At 45.7% G+C, this 18,309-nt stretch overlaps 2 protein-coding genes across 2 annotated transcripts in view; one reads left to right on the forward strand and one right to left on the reverse strand.

Annotated features, from left to right (window-relative positions):
- Positions 1-18,309, reverse strand: part of CACNA2D4 (calcium voltage-gated channel auxiliary subunit alpha2delta 4) — a gene marked incomplete at both ends in the record, with an annotated part of 129,388 nt that overhangs the window by 42,537 nt on the left and 68,542 nt on the right. The gene's annotated exons all lie outside the window — the stretch shown is intronic.
- LRTM2 (leucine rich repeats and transmembrane domains 2) lies at positions 446-7,698 on the forward strand (the record flags this gene model as incomplete). The annotated part of the gene is made up of 3 exons (XM_080620753.1): positions 446-512; positions 4,655-5,245; positions 7,244-7,698. 3 exons carry the CDS (start codon positions 446-448, stop codon positions 7,696-7,698), a joined length of 1,113 nt encoding a protein of 370 aa, XP_080476879.1.

An 18,309-nucleotide genomic window follows, 5' to 3' on the forward strand; every position in this document is an offset into this window, starting at 1 on the left:
AGTGAGCTGGAGTCTGCTGCCCTGGCAGGATCACCTCAGCAATTCAGCAGGTTAACCTTGAGTGTGAGGCTAACGTAGCTACCATAGCAGGCTACTCAAACACGGGCTTGTCTCTTTGGCACTAAGGTGAATCAGGCCGTATTTCTGCACTGTGAGGTTCAAAGTGAATTAACATTGTGCCTTTGCCATGCTGTGCCTCCTGAAACATCCTCAATCTCTCCTCCAAAATGGAGCTGATTCCTTAGAGGTAAAACTCTAGCTGGGGAGGAGAAACGACAACACTCAGCCCAGCCCTGTGCCTTGTGCCCAGGCAACTGAATCTCACCCACTCTTCCGCTCTGCCCCTCCAGGACCTGGCAGGCAGGATACAAGGGCATTCCTCCTCCCTTTGGGGCTGTGTGCCAGGCTGGCTGGTGGATGTGAAGACACACTGGAGAAGACAACAATGCTGCCTACAACTGCTGGCCACAGGTGGAGGAGCAGGTTCCTCATGAGGTGGCAAGAGGCTTGTTGTAAGTAATGACTACTCGGGTACTAAGTACAATGATCCTGTTTGTTAAGGGAGTGGAAAGAAAATAGGTCACATCAGGGTTAAGAATAGGGGAGAGAGACAGCTAAGAATGGAGATGTTTGAACTAATTCCTGATTCCTTTAGAGGCCAGGCTAGGTGGGAGGGAGAGCGAGACTCTAAAGCTGAAGATGGGCTTAAAGTGGGACAGCAAGTGATGATTGCTGAATTCCAGTGGGCCTGGCAGGTGAGAAACAGATATAACTGCACAAAGAGCCACTCCAAGCATTTCTCAGATTGGCATTCTGTGAGCTGCAGACCCCTGTCTGTGGTAGGAATATGTGTATATATATATATATAGGCTGCTGGGCAAGGCTCCCAGCGATTCACAGCAGAAGTCATGCCAGATTTTAGAAGGGAACGCAGGATGCAAATGCAGAATTCTCCTACTGGGCACTGCCACATGCAGTGAAAATCAAGGAGTAAATAAAGAAGATCTCTTTTACATTAAACTGTAAAAGTTCAGCCTGGGCATCTTCCCAGTAGACTGGGGCATCTGCTACAGCATCCCTGAGTGCAAAGCAGAGATGGCTATGGTGATGTGAAGCTTCTAGGAGTGTACCTGCAGTTCCCAGAAGCATCTGTGGACCACAGCAGAGGAAAAGGAGCACTTGGTGTCCATCACTATTACATGCCAAGACGCCAAGCAGGTTTCTAGTTTCCCTTGTTCCTGTCCCCCTGATCAAATTTGAGGCTGCCACTGTAAGAAGCTGGGGAAACGATTTCGTTCTCGAGAAAATAGTCATCTTTGTAATCCATCTTTACAGACTAGACTGCTGTATAAATTATTTATAATTAATGCTACTGAGTCTTGACTTCATCTGATATACCTAGATCAGCTTTCTGTCACCTACTAGTCACCAAACACCCCACAAAGTAACTTCATCTTCCCCTAACACAAGAACACATGCTACTCATCCTTCCGTAGGGCTGGGAAAGTGTCATGTTCTGTCTATTGTTTCCCTGTCTCTCTTCTCCATAGAGATTCATCCTAACCAGTGTGATGAATTCCTTGGTCTCAACTCACATACTAGTGAATGCACCTATTGCAGGGACTGAAAATGAAATCAGACCTACTCCTCTCTGATTTTAGTTAAATATTTCCAAGCACACAGAGCAATATATGGGCAACAACGAGACATTTTTGGCACATCCTACATGGCTGCAGAAACTTGGCATAGATCAGATTCTGAACATAACCACAGCCAGCTGCCTGAGACTTTGTTCCCACCAGCCGCTGCCAGCATCTATACTGGTGGAACCCCACACCCACCCAGTTGGGGCTGGTGGCGGGTAGGCATTTTCAGAGATAAGCCCTGAACAGAATGCCACCTGTATAGCATTACACACAGTCTGCTCTTGCCTTTCTTGGTGTACAAAGCAGCTAAGTGTTATCTCGTCATCACAGCTGTCAATCTATTATTAATACTGTACTTTTGTTAAGCATCCAGGAAAAGATAGGGTCACTTGAGTGACTCACGGCTCTCTCCCTTCCCCACTCTAGCTCCCATTCTTCTAATTCTCTCCTTACGGGAGCACAATATATTCTGAATGGAATTAAGTATCATCCAGCCAGCACCTGCACTGTGCCAGTCCACAGGCTATGATCGGCTTTCATGGCAATCTTTGCTTTTGACCCCCACCTTTGCATGATAAGAAAGCACACAGGTGCTCAAGGTAAAGATTTCACTTGTATTTCACCATAAAGATCTACAATTATCATTAGAAGAGCACACAGATTGGCACAGCCTGAGCTGAAGTAAACCTGAGAACTCAACTACAGGACGAAAAAATTCTTGAAGGAATTGTGAAAGATGGATGAAATACAAAAGAGCTGAGACTGTCTCTCTGAACACTTATCCCCTGGTCCTTAGTGAAGTCATCACATAATCACAGAATACCAGGTTGGAAGGGACCTCAAGGATCATCTGGTCCAACCTTTTTAAGCAAAGCATGACCTAGACTTTATGTCCCAACACCCTGACCAGTCAAACCTTAAATGTGTCCAACGCTGGGAATCCACCCCTTCCCTGGGGAGATTATTTCAATGGCTGATTGTTCTTATTGTGAAAAATATTCCTCTTGCCTCCAATTGGAATCTCCCCAGGAGTAGCTTGTACCCATGACCCCTCACCTTTTCCATGGGACTCCTTGTAAAAGAGGAGTCTCCACCTTCTTTGTAGCCGCCCTTTAAATCCTGCAACATGGTGATAAGGTCTCCCCTGAGCCTTTTCTTCTCTAGGCTGAAGAAACCCAGCTCTTTCAGCCTTTCCCCATGTGGCGATCTTCCCTGTCCTTTGATCATCTTTCTGGTCCTGTGTTACATAGCTTAGGATCCAAACTATGTAGTTCTCCTTAGGCTACCAGTCCACAAATCTGATGATTCTCACAAGGACCATTGGGAACATGAAAAGGCCCCATGCAGGATGACATGGTTTGAGTACAGAGGCAGCATTGCTGACAGATGCCAAGACAATACATAAAAATGGGCTATGGGTTAGACTAAACTCTAGAGAGTGGTGTGACGGAAGACAGAAAGAGCATGGCTGATCCAGGTGCAGCTTCTCCAGAAGCTCTCCACTGGCTCCCTCTCCTATGGCAGTCCTTTCACAATTCCTTTGGGGTTAAGAAACAAAACATCTGCTTGCTGGGTCTTTGGCAAAAAAAAACAGGACAGAAGAATCTGGTTTGCAGTCCAGGAAAGAATGGAGGGAAAATAAATGCATCCACTTCAGCTACTGTTCACTCCTAAAAAGACTCTACCAGCCCCAAGCAACTGCCTTCTCTGAAGAAAAGTGAGAAAAGGAGAGGACAGGGCATGACGTACAAACAAACCTGCTTCAGTTTTAGTCAAATGTTCAAACTTGTCACCTTGAAAAGCAGCAAGGGAGCTGAATTTGCTTCCCACATTGAGAAACTAATCTCAATTCCACAAAAGGAATTAAGATGAAGGATGCAAATGTTTTACATAGTCTGCTTAAACAGAACTCCCACTCCTCCAATGACAGGAGGCACAAAGCTTGCTTCCGTGTTGCTGGTGTGTCTTTGCCACAGAAATGAGAGTTTTAAAAGCCACTGGCTCACAAAGAGGATTGGTAACTAGTGCCCTGATGCTGCTCGTGGGATCTGGACCCTCATCTGGAATGGTGATCCACAGTAGCTCTACAAAATGCTGGTTTGTGCGTTATCTGACCTTCCTTTTAGGACAGTGCAGGCAAAAGGGGGTGTGCTAACCTTTTTCCTAACACCCCTTTCTTCAACTACCGACCTACAATATTCTTCCTCATCTTCACTGCTACTGGCAATTTTGGTCAGAGGAGACAGATGTGGGGGTATTGCTGTGGGATTTGGAAACTGTTTTGAGAGCAATGTCAAGTACCAGGTGTCCAGTGGTTTAGGGTTTCCTTGTTACCTTTTAACAGCTTTATTGGTCATCCCTTTGTAGTGTAATCTAATTCATAAAAAAATCTTTTTCCAGAAGGTCCGCACAGTACACTGTGGGTATGGAAAGCAAATGATACCCTGATTTAGAGGCTAACTTAGACATGAGCCTGATCTATCACAAGGATTAGGATACAAAAAGCGCAGGAGCACAACTGAAATGTAGGTTGTTTTGTTTTCATTTTTCTTAAAAGCTTTTCATTAACATGTCTATTTCTGTAAAAATAGAGCTTCTTAAATATATACCAGTGCCTTCTCTCTCAACCCTGACTGTCTGGAAAGAGCTGTCTTTTATCAGAGGTGAGCCTCCCATCACTCTCTACTCCATTCTTCTCTGATAGGTTCCAGTGCTCTAATACCTAGCAGCAAATTCTTTTGGGGTGCACCATTCTAACTTCCTCATGAGACTAGAAGGATATTTACTTCTTGCTCATGACAGAAAGACTAAGAGGAAAGTCATGATGACAGGCCTCCAGTAAAGGGATGTAGCTGTGAAGAAGCTTATTACACTGTAGGGCATTGCAGCAGAGTCACGCTGTGAGGGTTATATTACAGCCATAGCTGTGGTCAAGGTGACAATTGGTGAGGATGGGAAAGCACTGTTCTAATACATGCACCCTCTCTCCCCTGCTTTTCACCTACCAGTGCTTGGCTGTTGGCTGTCACTGTGTGCTGCCGAGTCCTTCTTTGCTTGTCCTTCCTCCTGCAAGTGTAACAGTGGCAACCTGGAAGTGGACTGTAGTGGCTTGGGCCTCTCCTCCATCCCCTCAGACATCCCCACAAACACCAGGACCTTCCTCTTTCTCAACAACAAACTCAGCATCCTGCCAGGAGCAGTGTTTTCCAACCTCTCTGCTCTACAGAGGCTGGATCTATCCAACAACTTCTTGGACCAGCTCCCTCAGAACATCTTCAGTGACCTAGGGAACCTCACGGAGCTTCAGCTGAGGAACAACAGCATCCGGGCCTTAGACAAGGACCTGCTACAACACACGGCCCTGCTGCGCCAGCTGGATCTCTCCATCAACGGCCTGGCCCAGATACCCTCGGGCATCTTTGACGACCTGCCTGCTCTCCGCTCCCTCTCTCTCAGGTCCAATCGCCTGCAGAGCCTGGACAGGGTGACCTTCGAACCGCTAACCAGCCTGCAGCAACTCCAAGTTGGGGATAACCCCTGGGAATGTGACTGCAACCTCCGAGACTTCAAGCACTGGATGGAGTGGTTCTCCTACCGAGGTAGGTGCTTGTGCAGCGGGAGCCAAGCACAGAAGTGCAGGTCTTTCATGGAAAGGCAGACAAAGGCAGGCAGGGAAGAAACATGAGCAGGTACATCTGGTAGGTCAGGCTGATCCGAATGTCAGATCTTAGCCAAGGAGCATGAGGACCATGACACAATGCTAAGAGAGAGTTTAGCACCACTGCACCTACACATAGCACCACTGCTATACTGAGAAGTCCCCTGCAGCCCCAGATCTCCTATTTCCTTGTTTTGCTTCCATTCTGAACGATTTCTTTTTTTTTTTTTTTTATTTGAAGAGAAATAACAAAAATTTTAGAACTATGAGCTCCCCTCACCCTTTCTGCCTAAAAAGAAGAAATGCTTTTCACGCTTGAAAATAACCATCCGATGCTCTTTCTTAAGCTGGAAGAACTAGAAACTAGATTTGGCTGTAAAGAATCAGGTTTGCTTTCAACAAAAGACCCATAGGAAACAGTGCCACTTAGAAAAAATACTGCAACTAATATTGGGACACCCAAACTAAAGCTCACATTAACAAGCCAGGCCCCAAGTCAGACTGGCTATAAAATAATTTCAAACCAAGCAGTTCTTGACAAGTTTGTTTTTCCAGTTTTTCCAGCTTTTTTATTGAGATATGGAAGGCTGGAAAGGTACATATCACTTAGCAGGAAAGCTGATGGGATGACACGCTTTCAGGAGCTGTGACTCAAAGAAAGATGGCACATTATACAGGAATGATGATTGAAGGCCTGACCTTCTGTCACTGGAGCCAGTGAGTAGGAAAGGGTCTCAAATCATGCGGATAGCTGTCACATCTCTGCTGATCGCAGCCATGCTGCAAAGAGATTATCTATGCCTATAGCTACACTGCATTCTGAACTATGCATTTGTATGAGCAGAATGAAACCAGCATACGAGTGCCACTTTCCTCTTCTTTTTTTCTTGTTGGTTTGTTTTGTTTCTTGACTCTCAAATCACAGAATCAATGAAAAGCACATGGAGTTAAGTTTGCTTTTGTTTTCCCTTACAAAGAAATTGCCCAAACTTGCTCAAGCATTTGTTTCAACGTCTGTCATTATTTTCACAGAAGGGGGATGGATTAGTTGTTCAAAGATGGGTCTGCTGTTATTTGGAGAAGATACAACCTGGTCCTATCTTTTTGCTTTAATTTCTCCTCTTCTAAAATCGTTCTACTAACACTTATGTAACTCACTAAACAGTATGAGGCTGATTTAATAGATGGTTTCAGACGGCTTTCATGTCTTGGCCTGAAAGATGTCTATGAAGATATCATGTACCATGAGCTCTACTGTCAAATCCAACCTAGGCAGAAACATATAAGCCAGCTGCCATGATTAAAACTGTTCCACCTGTGGAGGGCTAAGGCACTCAAACTTGAAAAGGGGAGATTTAGGTTGGATATAAGGAAGAAATTCTTTACTATGAGGATGGTGAGACACTGGAACAGGTTGCCCAAAGAAGCTGTGGAAGCCCTATTCCTGGAAGTGTGAAGTCCAGGCTGGACAGGGCCCTGAGCAACCTAGTCAAGTAGAAGGTGTCCCTGCCCATGGCAAGAGGTTGAAACTAGACGATCGTAAGATCCTTTCCAATTCAAACCATTCTATGTAAAATGTCTCCAAGTTAGGCAAAACAATCATTTTAAAGGATAACACATGTGCTCCTTCTGCCCAGTGCATGGAGGTGGAGCCATTCCTCCCTCCTTCCACCTTGGACAAGCACTGAATATCTGGCAGGCTCTCATGAATACTCTCTCTACTCGGGAGTGCATTCACACATGAGGGACTGGATTTTATTGCCCCACTGCTATAACAAAGCAGTTCCCCACTTGTTAAAAACAATGTTGACTTCTGCAGGGCAAATACTTAGCAGATGTGAATAGAGCCATACGAACTTAACCCACCTGAGGATCTAGCTCTGCTGTCACTGTATGAAGATGAAGCTGTGGTTTACTCCTATTATCTCTATTGGAACAGGTGGGAAAATCGACCAGCTGGCATGTACCCTGCCCAAGGAGCTGAAAGGGAAGGATATGCGAATGGTGCCCATGGAGATGTTTAACTACTGCTCCCAGCTGGACGATGAGAACAGCTCTACAGTGCTGGACAATACTGGCCCACCCTGCACTAAAGGAAGCCCAACTCCTTCCAAATCTAAATCGGGCCCAGAAACAGAAGTGGAGCCCAGTGTGGGATGCCCTCAGAAACAGCGTTATAGGCCTGTGAGCGTGCGCCGGGCTATTGGCACTGTGATCATTGCAGGAGTGGTTTGTGGCATTGTGTGCATCATGATGGTGGTGGCAGCTGCTTATGGTTGCATCTACGCCTCCCTTATGGCCAAGTACCACCGGGAGCTGAAGAAGAGGCAGCCACTCATGGGTGACACAGAAGGTGAACATGAAGAGCAGAAACAAATCTCTTCTGTGGCATGAAACTCTTCTAGGAAGGAAGGGACAGCAATGAACAAAGGTACCTGAGAGCAGTCAAGCATGGGGTCCTCCCAAAACACATCTTCCCAGACAGACAGACAGACAGACTGTGCTATTGCTCCACTCACCCAAGTAGTGCAACATGCTTCTGGGGGGGCAGGGCACCTGGCTCAGTTTCTGTTCCTCTGCCCCAGGCCCATTTTGTGCCGTTTCACCCTTGGGCCTTCCCAGACAAATAAAGTAGAGTCAGACCTTGAGTGCTTGCTGTGCCTCATGACCCTGCACAGATCTTCCCTCACATGTCTGCTGTGGCACCTTCTGGGAACCTGTGCATCTTCTCAGCTTCGGTCCCGAGTCATCCTGTATCCTGTCAAGAGCTCTCTGCAGAGAGCAGCTCTGTGAAAGCTTCTATGAGTAGCAGGACACTAAAAGAGTCCATGCCTTGCTGTTAGGGTCACTGCTGTTGTGTGACAGTAAGTTGCTGTTCACCCTACAAGCCAGTGCTGCTGAGAGCACACCAGAAAGGACAGAGGGTCCCTAGGGGATGACAACAGTCGGGGGAGGTTTCCCTTCTCACTTCTAAAGGTGGAAAGATACCTGTACCACTTTAACACATTGCCTGGGAGCACAGTGGCCCTCTTTTTGCTCCTGGCCAGGTCCAAATCTCCAAGCTGACACACATACCATCTGCTATAGGTACACAGATACAGACCTGTCCTTCTGCACACACACACTGACTCATTCTGATCCCAACACATACACACAGTCGGCCCCAGCTCCAGACATCCAGGTACCCCACCTGCGCATACAGAGCCACATGTGTCTATATTGGTCTATTCTCTGTGTGCAGCCATGAATACATTCAGCCACTTTACTCTCACCATAACAGTACATAGCATCTTCTGCTTCAAACAAAATACATGCACCCTGCTACTGAGGAGCTAACAGAAACATCTCAGCTATAACGCAGAGCCAGTGAGAAAGGGCAGGATATGATGGAGAGAAACAAAGTAATTAAGGTTACAGCATGAGTCTGTGGAAACAAGTACACAGCATGAAAAAAACTGGTGTGTTCTTGTTATCTATTTTATGTTTTCTATGATAAATGGAGACCGCAGGGATATGAAGCCTCTATTTGGAAATGTCTGACTTGTAGAGCAGAAGTGGGCCATCAGGAAAGACTAAGGGAGGAGGTGGCTTACCAGCCTCGGTAGTGTAAACTATGTTGAGGAGTAGCGTGAGCCTAGGGGAAGGTGGCAGGGGAAGAAGGCACACAACCCAAGAGAGGCAAGCATGGTGTATGGAGTAGGGTTATGCAGCTGGGGTGACTGAAGAGAGGGGCATAATTCTGGAGGGTCTTGAAGTGAAGGCTGAAACCTGGACCACAGTACAACACAGATGGGAGAGCCCAGGAAGGGTCCTGCATAGTCCCAACACAGATGGGAGAGCCCAGGAAGGGTCCTGCATAGTCCAACACAGCCCACATATGCTCCCCTCACTGTCATGCCATCCACCGCTGCACGAGTGTGCATACACACACAACTGCACACACTGCCACTGTCACGTAGGGTGACTTCCCCAACCAGATTTTGAAGCCCTCAGACTGCAGTGCCTCCTGTTAGTCTTAGCTCTTTCCAACCTGACAGGAAAAAAACAGGAAAAAATAAAAAAAAGTGAGAGGGGGAAAAAAAAATACGAAAGGAACTCACCATAAGGACTCATTTTGTATCACTGGAAGTGGGATAAAACGCTGTCTCCAGGGGAGAGCGCACATTGCCATGGTAACCTGCTCTAACCCATCGCAGTGGGTATTCCTGAGCGAGGAAGATGACACCAGAGGTCGTGCATCCGCAGTGCCTGTGAATGGTGTGATCCCTGCTGCCATCAGGAAACAAGCTGGCAGCCAGCCCAGCTTTGCAGGGTGTTTCGCTAGCAACCTGTGTTCAGAGCCCAGCACGCACTGCAGGTGGACTCTGCCAGGACATCTCACCTCTTTTCTGTGCTCCAGCTGGATTCTGATGCCTTCGAACATCTCACAGCCCTCCTGCTCATGGCTGCTGGATCCCTGTGGAAGTGATGCACACCGGCTCCTCACTCCCTTCTGGTCCCAGACAGGTGGTTGTACTAACCCATGGACACACAGTGCCAAGTCTTTAATCAAAGCTTGGAGTGGCAAAATTCCTCCTTGGCCTACCCAGGACCACCAAAGGCAAAACGATAGGATGCTCTGGACTGTTTTAGCATGACTTCCCTTTGACACAGAGATGCATGAGACAGGGAAATATGTTCTTCAGGAAGCAGAAGACCAGACTGCCCTGAAAGAATGACTGGGAGAAGCAGTCCACCCACAAGTGTGCGCACACATTCTACCCCCACTCCCAGCACACTGCTTTTGGGGAAGAGAAGGAGGGGGGCTGGCAAGATGTGAGGAGGAAGGACTCTTCCCCCATGCACTGTATAGCCACTCCAACCATCCCATCTGCTGCAACCATAGCCCACTCTGAAGGGCAGAACTGGTGCACTGCAGACTCCATATGTGTGTTACTGCTGCTCCACATTCCCAGCAAGCCAGGACTAGACTCTGCCTGCTGGATCCAAACCTTTCCCCAGCCTCCCTCTCAGGGGAACTTCTCCCTTTACCATACTGGACTCCGCAATCATACTTGAAATGGGACTTGAGTCAGAGCAGTATATTTATAGATCTATATTTTACTTGCATCAAATAATGGTTAAATATTGCACAAAACAAATGGGACCTATGTATGTGTGTGTGTGTGTATGTGTGTGTGTGTGTGTGTGAGTGAGCAAGGCAGTAAGGGAGAGATTGTTTTTAAGGGGACAGACTAGAGGTAAAACTAATGGGAGTGAGGCAGAGGACAATGCAAGGGTTGGGGGGGCTGAAATCCTTTTTCCCTGCACCTTCCCTGTGACCTCCTCCTGCCCTGACCAATTTTTGTTTGTTGATAATAATATTTTCTATATGCTGTGTTGTGGGGCTCACGGAGACCTTGCCCATCCTTTCCTTTCTTTCTTTTTTTTTTTTTTTTTTTTTTTATTCATTTATAAAGCAGAAAGTCTGGATTCATCTCAACCCTAGAAAAGGGACTGCTATATTTAGAAACCCACCCAGGAAAGGAGAAGACAGGATAGGGGAGAAAAGAGGGCTGCTGCGAAACATGAAGGCTGGCTGCTATAGGGAGTCCCACTGGAAATCAAATACTGTGCTTGGAAGGACAAGGACCTGTCCTCCTTCATGCATAGCAGGGTAACAGGATTCACTGGGAAAAGTCCTCTTTATACCACTATTTGCAAACAGGCTCTTACCCTGCTCCCTAGCACATCTGGAAAACAGGCTGCCCTAGTGTGACTGAGCTGCTGCACTGTCCAGAGGCACTCTAGGGAACATGGTACCCAGCATGGTAAGAAATAAGCTCTCCTGTGGGATGCTGGATACACAACAACATCCAGCACTCTCTGTGAGCCCAGACAATGAGTTCCTGTAATGTGTGGGGACTGGAGGTCCTGTGCTCTCTGCAGGTATGTCTAGGCATGGAGGAAATCCTCCTGAATGCACTCTTTGCTGCAGGCTGGTGTGTCAATGCCACATGCAGGTACCTGTCCTCAGGAAATGGTCTTCTGGGGCTGGTAGGCTCAACACATGCCAGGGTAATGTAGGGGATGTCAGGGCCATCAGAAACACACTTTCTGCTCCCCCTGCTCCCCTTCTCCACATACCCACCTGTAGTACAGACAGGCACATTTCTTGTAGGGAACAGATGGCACTTGTAATTCCTATTTCTTTTCGTTACTGTTTTAGGAAGAGCAACAAGATTTTATAAAATGATTGAATGGAGGTTTCTTTGGCATGAGACAGAACATTTTTAAAGGTATATTATATTTCTGGCTTGTTGTTACAGAAGAATAATAAAGAATGTATTTTCCTATGCTCCTTCTTGTTTAAATGAGATCTCTGATGGTAACCTCCTCTCTCTCTCCCCTACCACCTGCAAAAGCAAACACTGCAGGGATACAGCCAGCCAAATGAAAAAGCCCTGAATTCCCACATATGAGTATGCTTGTCGGTATACAGTGTTTGAACTTGGAATGAATGTGCACACATCTACACACACACATACACTCTATGAGTGTGAGTCCTAGGCAAGCACTTACCGGTAGTTGAGGTGGGGCTGTGGGACTAAATACACACTCAATTCAAGGTGAGACCCTAGATCTAGAAACACACACACAGAATGCACCAGGGACACAGCCACACAAGGGTGATTGTGTAACAAGGATAAGATACTGTGGCAATCAGCTCATTACATAAAAGTAGAAAGGGCCAAATTAATCCCTAGGGTAAGAACGCAGAAGCCAATGGAGTTATATTCAGGTCAAATTGGATTCCAAAAGCTTTTTTTTTTTTTTTTTTTTAATTGGAGCATAATGTTCAATCAAACTCCCAGTAACAAATAGTGAGCTATGGGTTCCTACATCTCCAGATTCCTGACCCTACTGAGCAAGGTTATTTTGAAATGAATGGAAATTGCTATCTAATCCTATTGCACCCACAACTACACAAGCTGTCACCCCTAGAGCTAAAAGAGTCTCTCTACCAGCTGTTCACTGGAGAGATCTATCACACACAGCTAAGAAGTTTAAATTCTCCACGTCTTTACTTTCAGCACTAGGCATACACAATTCATCATATACTCTTCCTGTGAGAAAAAGCTCATCCTGAGGCATGTGGAACCACAAAAGATGTTAAACCCCACCACAAGCAAACCCTAGTGCCACTGTGCTCACACTGTAATACTCAGCTACCCTGTTATGCTCAGACTGATCTTCAGAGAGAAACTGGGTGCAGAACTCAGTTACTCTTAATGCGATAACAGCTGAGGCATCTGTTCTGCTGAAAAGGTATGTGTCGCAAGAGAATCACTATTATTGTTTAATAGTATGGTGTCCATGACACATAGTTTAGTCTAATTTTGCCCTGTAGGTAGATGAGCACACACAGATACTACTAAGCAGTTCATATAATAGCAGAAATGTAGAGCAGAAAAAAACACTGATCTGATGACTCTAGGTTTTTTTCAGTTCATGAATTATCTGAGACCAGACCTGGTCTGGTCCAGATCTTCTGCCTGCTTATTATATTGGTTAAATGAAATTTAAGTTGGTTATTATAATTTGATTATTTGATATTGGCAAATGTATTTGCCCTTCATACCTATCTAGCTACACACACACGTAACATCATATATAGAAACATGTAATTATGTACATGTATATATACTACATGTAAAATATATGAAATAGAATTCCTCCTCAGCATGTTGTTCATCAGCAGCTTGCTGTGCCTGCTTGAATGATGTTTGCTAATGCTGACTGGAAGCACAGGTCAGAAGGTTAGTTTCTATCCTGTGGTTAGATGAGGGCAAGTCCTAGCATGGACTGGGGGCTTTCTGGGGACCAAAAAGCCTTCCTTCTGAGAATACAATACAGACAAAACAATAAGCATTCCCTTATGAGTACAGTTGCAGAATGGAGTGCAAGTAAATAAAGATTTCCTGTATCATTTGGGGAGCTCTCCCATCGGTAGCAGCCCCGGAAATCCGGGGACAAGGCAGTATCCTCACAGCTTTTCTCGCTTTTAGAGGATGGGGGAGAAGCAACCGATAGGGACTAGTAGACCTCTCCTTCCCACAGCGGTACTGTGCTGCAGCAAGGCAGAGGTCATGTGCAGGGCACCTGGAGCCAAGAAGAAAAGCAAAGTGTGATGCCAAGAATAACTCTGCCTTGTGTGGAGCTTCTGGGCCAGGACAACAACATGCTGCTCTTTGCTCGGGGCACCAACTTGAGATTTCACCTTTCACATTTGCTTTTTCTGTGTCCTAACTTGGTAATAAACTTGTTCGTTAGAACAGCTGCAGAAAAACACCTCGCAAAGGGCATCGAACAAATGACAAATGCAGGTATTTCATTTGAGGAAATATGCAGAGACGATATTCAACCATCTCTGCATAAAGCTCAAGGGAAATATCCAAAGTAAGAATGCTTTGCATTTCTATAGTGCTTGCCTTTGGCAGCTCTCTGGGAGCTTGCAAACATTAATGAATTCACAGAGGCAGAGATTCAGAGAGTATGAAGGCCAGAAGGGACTTTAGATCATCCAGTCTGACCTTCTGTGTATTGCACGCTACTTGGAAATTGTGCGGAAAAGAACCACAAACATTATTTGAGGGTGGCAGAGACTGCCTTGATGTGAAAGGCTTAAAGAGCTCAATCTGTTTAGCTTATGAAACAGAAAATAAAGAAGTTATACCGTAGAAAGTCCAACAGTGACTGTGTACATGTAGCTAAGGTCAATCTTTCAGAAAGGCATCTACCTTTGATCTAAACAACATTCAAGAGAGGAAACCTTCCATTTTCCCTTGGTACCTTACTACCATACCTATTCATGCGATTAGCATTCATGCTTAATATCTCGTTTGAATCTGTTTGTTTTCCTGTCACAGGTTTTTCTTGTGTTTCTCTCTCCTAGATTAAAAAATGCTAAACATTCAGTAACCAGCATCTCTCCCTATGAAGGTACTTTGTACTCTAATCAAATAATTGCTCAGTCTTCTTTTTGGTAAGATAAGCAGATTGAGTTCATTAAGCCTTTACTTGTAAAGCATTTCCTCCGCTCTGCAACAACACTGTACTCTTTTGCTACACTATTAACAGTTTTTCCTCCCATTTTTACAAGTATGCTCCTCATCCAACAAACTCTGTGCTCTGTATAGTACATACTACCTAACTATTGCCATGCAACAGTAAATATCACCTTTCCTGCTTCTCACCACTAAACAATGTCTCACAGCACACTCTCTAGGCTGTGTGAACGCAGTTCCTACTTTAAAGACGAAGGGATATGGAAACACTAGGGCAAAACCCTAACAAGCAATTTTATCATCAAGATCGTGGGAAACTGGTTCTGATCCCACTTATAACCCCCTCTATAGTAGTATAAATTCACAGGATATTAAACAAGAGTCTTATGCAGTTCTAGGCAAGAGAAAAATCTAGCCCTTTAAATAAATTGATGGTCCCCTTCTAGTAGTCTCCTCTTTCTCATCCACTCATGGTATCATATGATTATCTTTCACTTCTCTCCTACTGGACATAAAGGTTTTAGATTCCCCAATAATTCCTTCTCTCTCCCCCTCATTTTCATCCTCTTGTGACTGATCATCCCCTTTTCAGCAACTGCCTCTGACCAGCTGCTTTTCAGATTCTCCTTTCTCTGATCTCAACTGTCACTTCGCAGCTGCTACAAACCACACCAACCCCCACATCCCCATCTGCTTTTTAAAGGCTTGTTATCATAAGCAGGGGCTTCTCCACTCACTCTTTTTTACTTTGCAAAACCCAAATCAATCAAGAAAACCCACCATGCTGTCAAAGGGTGGTAGAGGGGTTTAGATCAGCCCTAACTTCTGGCCTCCCAGGTGCTGTGCTGGGGCTTTCAGCTGCATTAGCACATGTAGTTTTATTCAGTCCTAATTAAATCATGGAGTGTGTGAATTAGATGGTAAAAAGGCCCAGCCTTGTACCCAAAAGGAGTGCTGCAGTGAACAGGGACCGCCCTGAGTGACTGCCCCATGGCTTGCTTGCTTGCTGGTAATTGCACGGTGAGACAAGAGACTTCAGCTGTTTCCTGGTGATGGAGAAGGGACTGCAGGCTAGCAAAGCCTCATCTCTTTCTATTCAAGGCACCACCACCTTCTTACAGACTTTTCAAACTCCAGCTTAAACCCATTTGTCTTTTTACCTCAGATTCCGGCTGAAGCTGCATTACCCTAACAGCTAGAAACTCTCTTCTAGTTTTCCACCCTAAATATTTTCATGGCCTATATATACTGCACTGTTTTAATGCAAGCCATGTGATTTAGTATAAATGTTTCCTCCAATATGCGTTTACAGCATATATATTACAGCAATCTTATCTGCCTCAGCCCTGGTTGCATGTGGTTAAGCAAGCTGTGCTCTCCCAGGCTCCTCTCATCAAGTCAGGCTTTCGGCTTTCTTTTCCTCTCATCATCTTTTTGTCCTGTCTGTACCTGTTTCAGCCTGTATTTGGCCAAAACTGTAACACAAACTAGAGGGCATGTGTCACAGGGCTTTGCGTAGGAGAACCAATGCATCCCCACCCCCACTGGGAACACCTCTCCAGGAACGTTCTTGGACAATGTTTTCCTCAACCACAACTGCATCACACTATCACTTGCCATCATCCTGCCATCATCCTACCATCACTTAATACAGAAGTTCTCAGCATTTTTCTTCTGATCTTTCTCAGGATATATCTGCCACAGAGTCTACCCATCTACCTTTTGGCAAAGGCCCCAGAACAGAACAAGGCAGACAACAACGGCTCCCTGAATTTTATATGGGCATCAGGGGAGGGGGCAATACAGCCTACACTGAGGATCATATTGAGACTTGGCAAAATGGGCCCAACAGTTCCCAGAAAAGGGCTGCCTTTAGTCGTGCTTGCTGTGCTCTCTGCCAGATCTCACAGGGTTACCAGCTTAGAGGAGATTTCTAATATTAGTTCTCAAGCATATGACCTTGTCTGTCGTACTACTGAAATTCATTCTGTTTCTGGTACTCCTGCCAAGGTCAATTAAGGATTTCTCTACAATATCCTGCTCCTTCTCTGTACTAGCAATGCCTTCTAGTGTTGAATCATCAGGACACTTCCTCACTACCTGTTGCTATCTGAGTCAGAGTCTCAGGTTAATGTTAGCAAAGACTAATCCCATGGGTAACCATGGAGGAGTGCTACAAGTAACCTTTTGCTAGACTTTGATAAGTGATCTTGCTGCTTTCATCTTCCCAGACTGACTTCTACCTCCCTGCTCTTTGCAACTCCTCTGCCTTTCCCAATCTCGTCCAGTTTAACTGATTGTTTCTTATGTGGAACTGTATCAAGTGCTTTACTGAAATACACAGATCAGACCTCTGAAATTTCTTTTGCCTTCCAGGAAAACAACATCTGAAAGAAAGCTATTGGGTTAGTCTGGTAGGATCCAGCACTGATCAAGTCATATTGCCTGACTTCCTTTTCCCCTAACTGCTTGGTAATAATTATGCTTTCCTTCAAGATATCCTCTAAAGAGCTGCAAACATTACAGAGGTTACACTTAGAGGTCTGAGACTGATCAGCTTATTTCTTCTCCCCCTTCCTTAATTTTCAACTGCTTAATTTTCACTTTTCTAGACTGTATGGAGTCATCACTGTGGGTAGAGTTGAAAAAAAACCCTTGCTATAAGCCTGTGTTTCCACATGCCAGCTCTCACAAGGCTGGAGAGCACCCAGGCCCAGTGCCATGCGCTAAGCAGCTTGAGCTGCTTATTCCCAGTAGTCAGCTTGTTTCTTTCCCCAAGGACAATATTGCTGTCCTTATCAATAACTTGGGCACAGAGTCCTCTTTGGTTTTGGCTTAGACTACAGACTCCTTGATCTCAACTTCACTGTTACTGCCCAGAAGTGGCTTCACTTCTCATTATCTTATTTTTCTTTTTTTTTTTTCAGATAGCTGAAGAATCTTTTGCTGTTTGTTTTAATCTCCTTTGCAAGGTTTAACTCAGCTTGATTTGTAAACAATCCTGACTTTATCCCTACATTTCCTGACCTCTAAGATGCAGCTTTCTTTCTTTGCTGTCTGTTCTTTTTCCATTCCATGTAGGCTCTCTGCAGAAAAAGCTTAAGCAGCCTAAGCAGTTGCCCGTGGTGGCAGACAGATGGAGGGCAACAGAATCAGGCATTGCTATTTACCAACGCCTCCCAGAAATGTGGGCTCCACAGTCCCTGGAAGTCAAACTGCTCTCTCCTCACACTCCAGACTTTGCACTGCTGCCTGTGCAAGCAGTTCCAAGAGCCAGCAGCAAACCACCCCTCTGCACACCCTGGGCAGCAGTGTAGCCCACACCTTGCCTACCTCCTGCGCTCACATCTCTTCTCTGCCTTCCAACTGCCTTGGGAAAGCCTGGCACTTCCCAGGGCTTCCAGACAAGGGCTCCCGGCCAAGCTCCCCCACCAGCAGAAGCAGGACAACTACCTTCCACTGCGTCCTTTCCTCCCACACCCTCTCTGTGCCTCACCACCCAACACTGGGTCCATAGCCACTGCAAACCACCCTACATTCAGCACCTCCACAGTCCATGGCGAGCTGTGAAGATTTTCTGATAGCCCTCATACAGCACAAGGACAGGGAGAGAAAAAAAGAATGGCTATCAGTACAGCCTCTGCACAGTACAGGTGGTGAGAGCATTGTGTAAGAGCATCAGGGAGGAACAAGAAATAGTTCTGAGGCTATTAATATGGTAAAGCTCTAAGCAAACTGGTCTGACCTCATAGCTGACCCTGCTTTGAGCAGAAGGGTGAATAAAGACCTCCTGAGACGCTTTTCAACTGGAATTATCCTATGGTCCTATGACTGGGCCTTCTGTGTCCCAGTGAGGGAAAGCAAGAGAAGAAAAAGGAGGTCTTGTGAGGTGAAAGAGCTCACAGTAGCAGTCCCATTAAGCAGCCTTATAATGGGGAGATTTGTGCCTTCAGGTGGG

This window comes from Psittacula echo (assembly GCF_963264785.1).
Source record: "Psittacula echo genome assembly, chromosome: 1".
Taxonomy (NCBI): Eukaryota; Metazoa; Chordata; class Aves; order Psittaciformes; family Psittacidae; genus Psittacula; species Psittacula echo.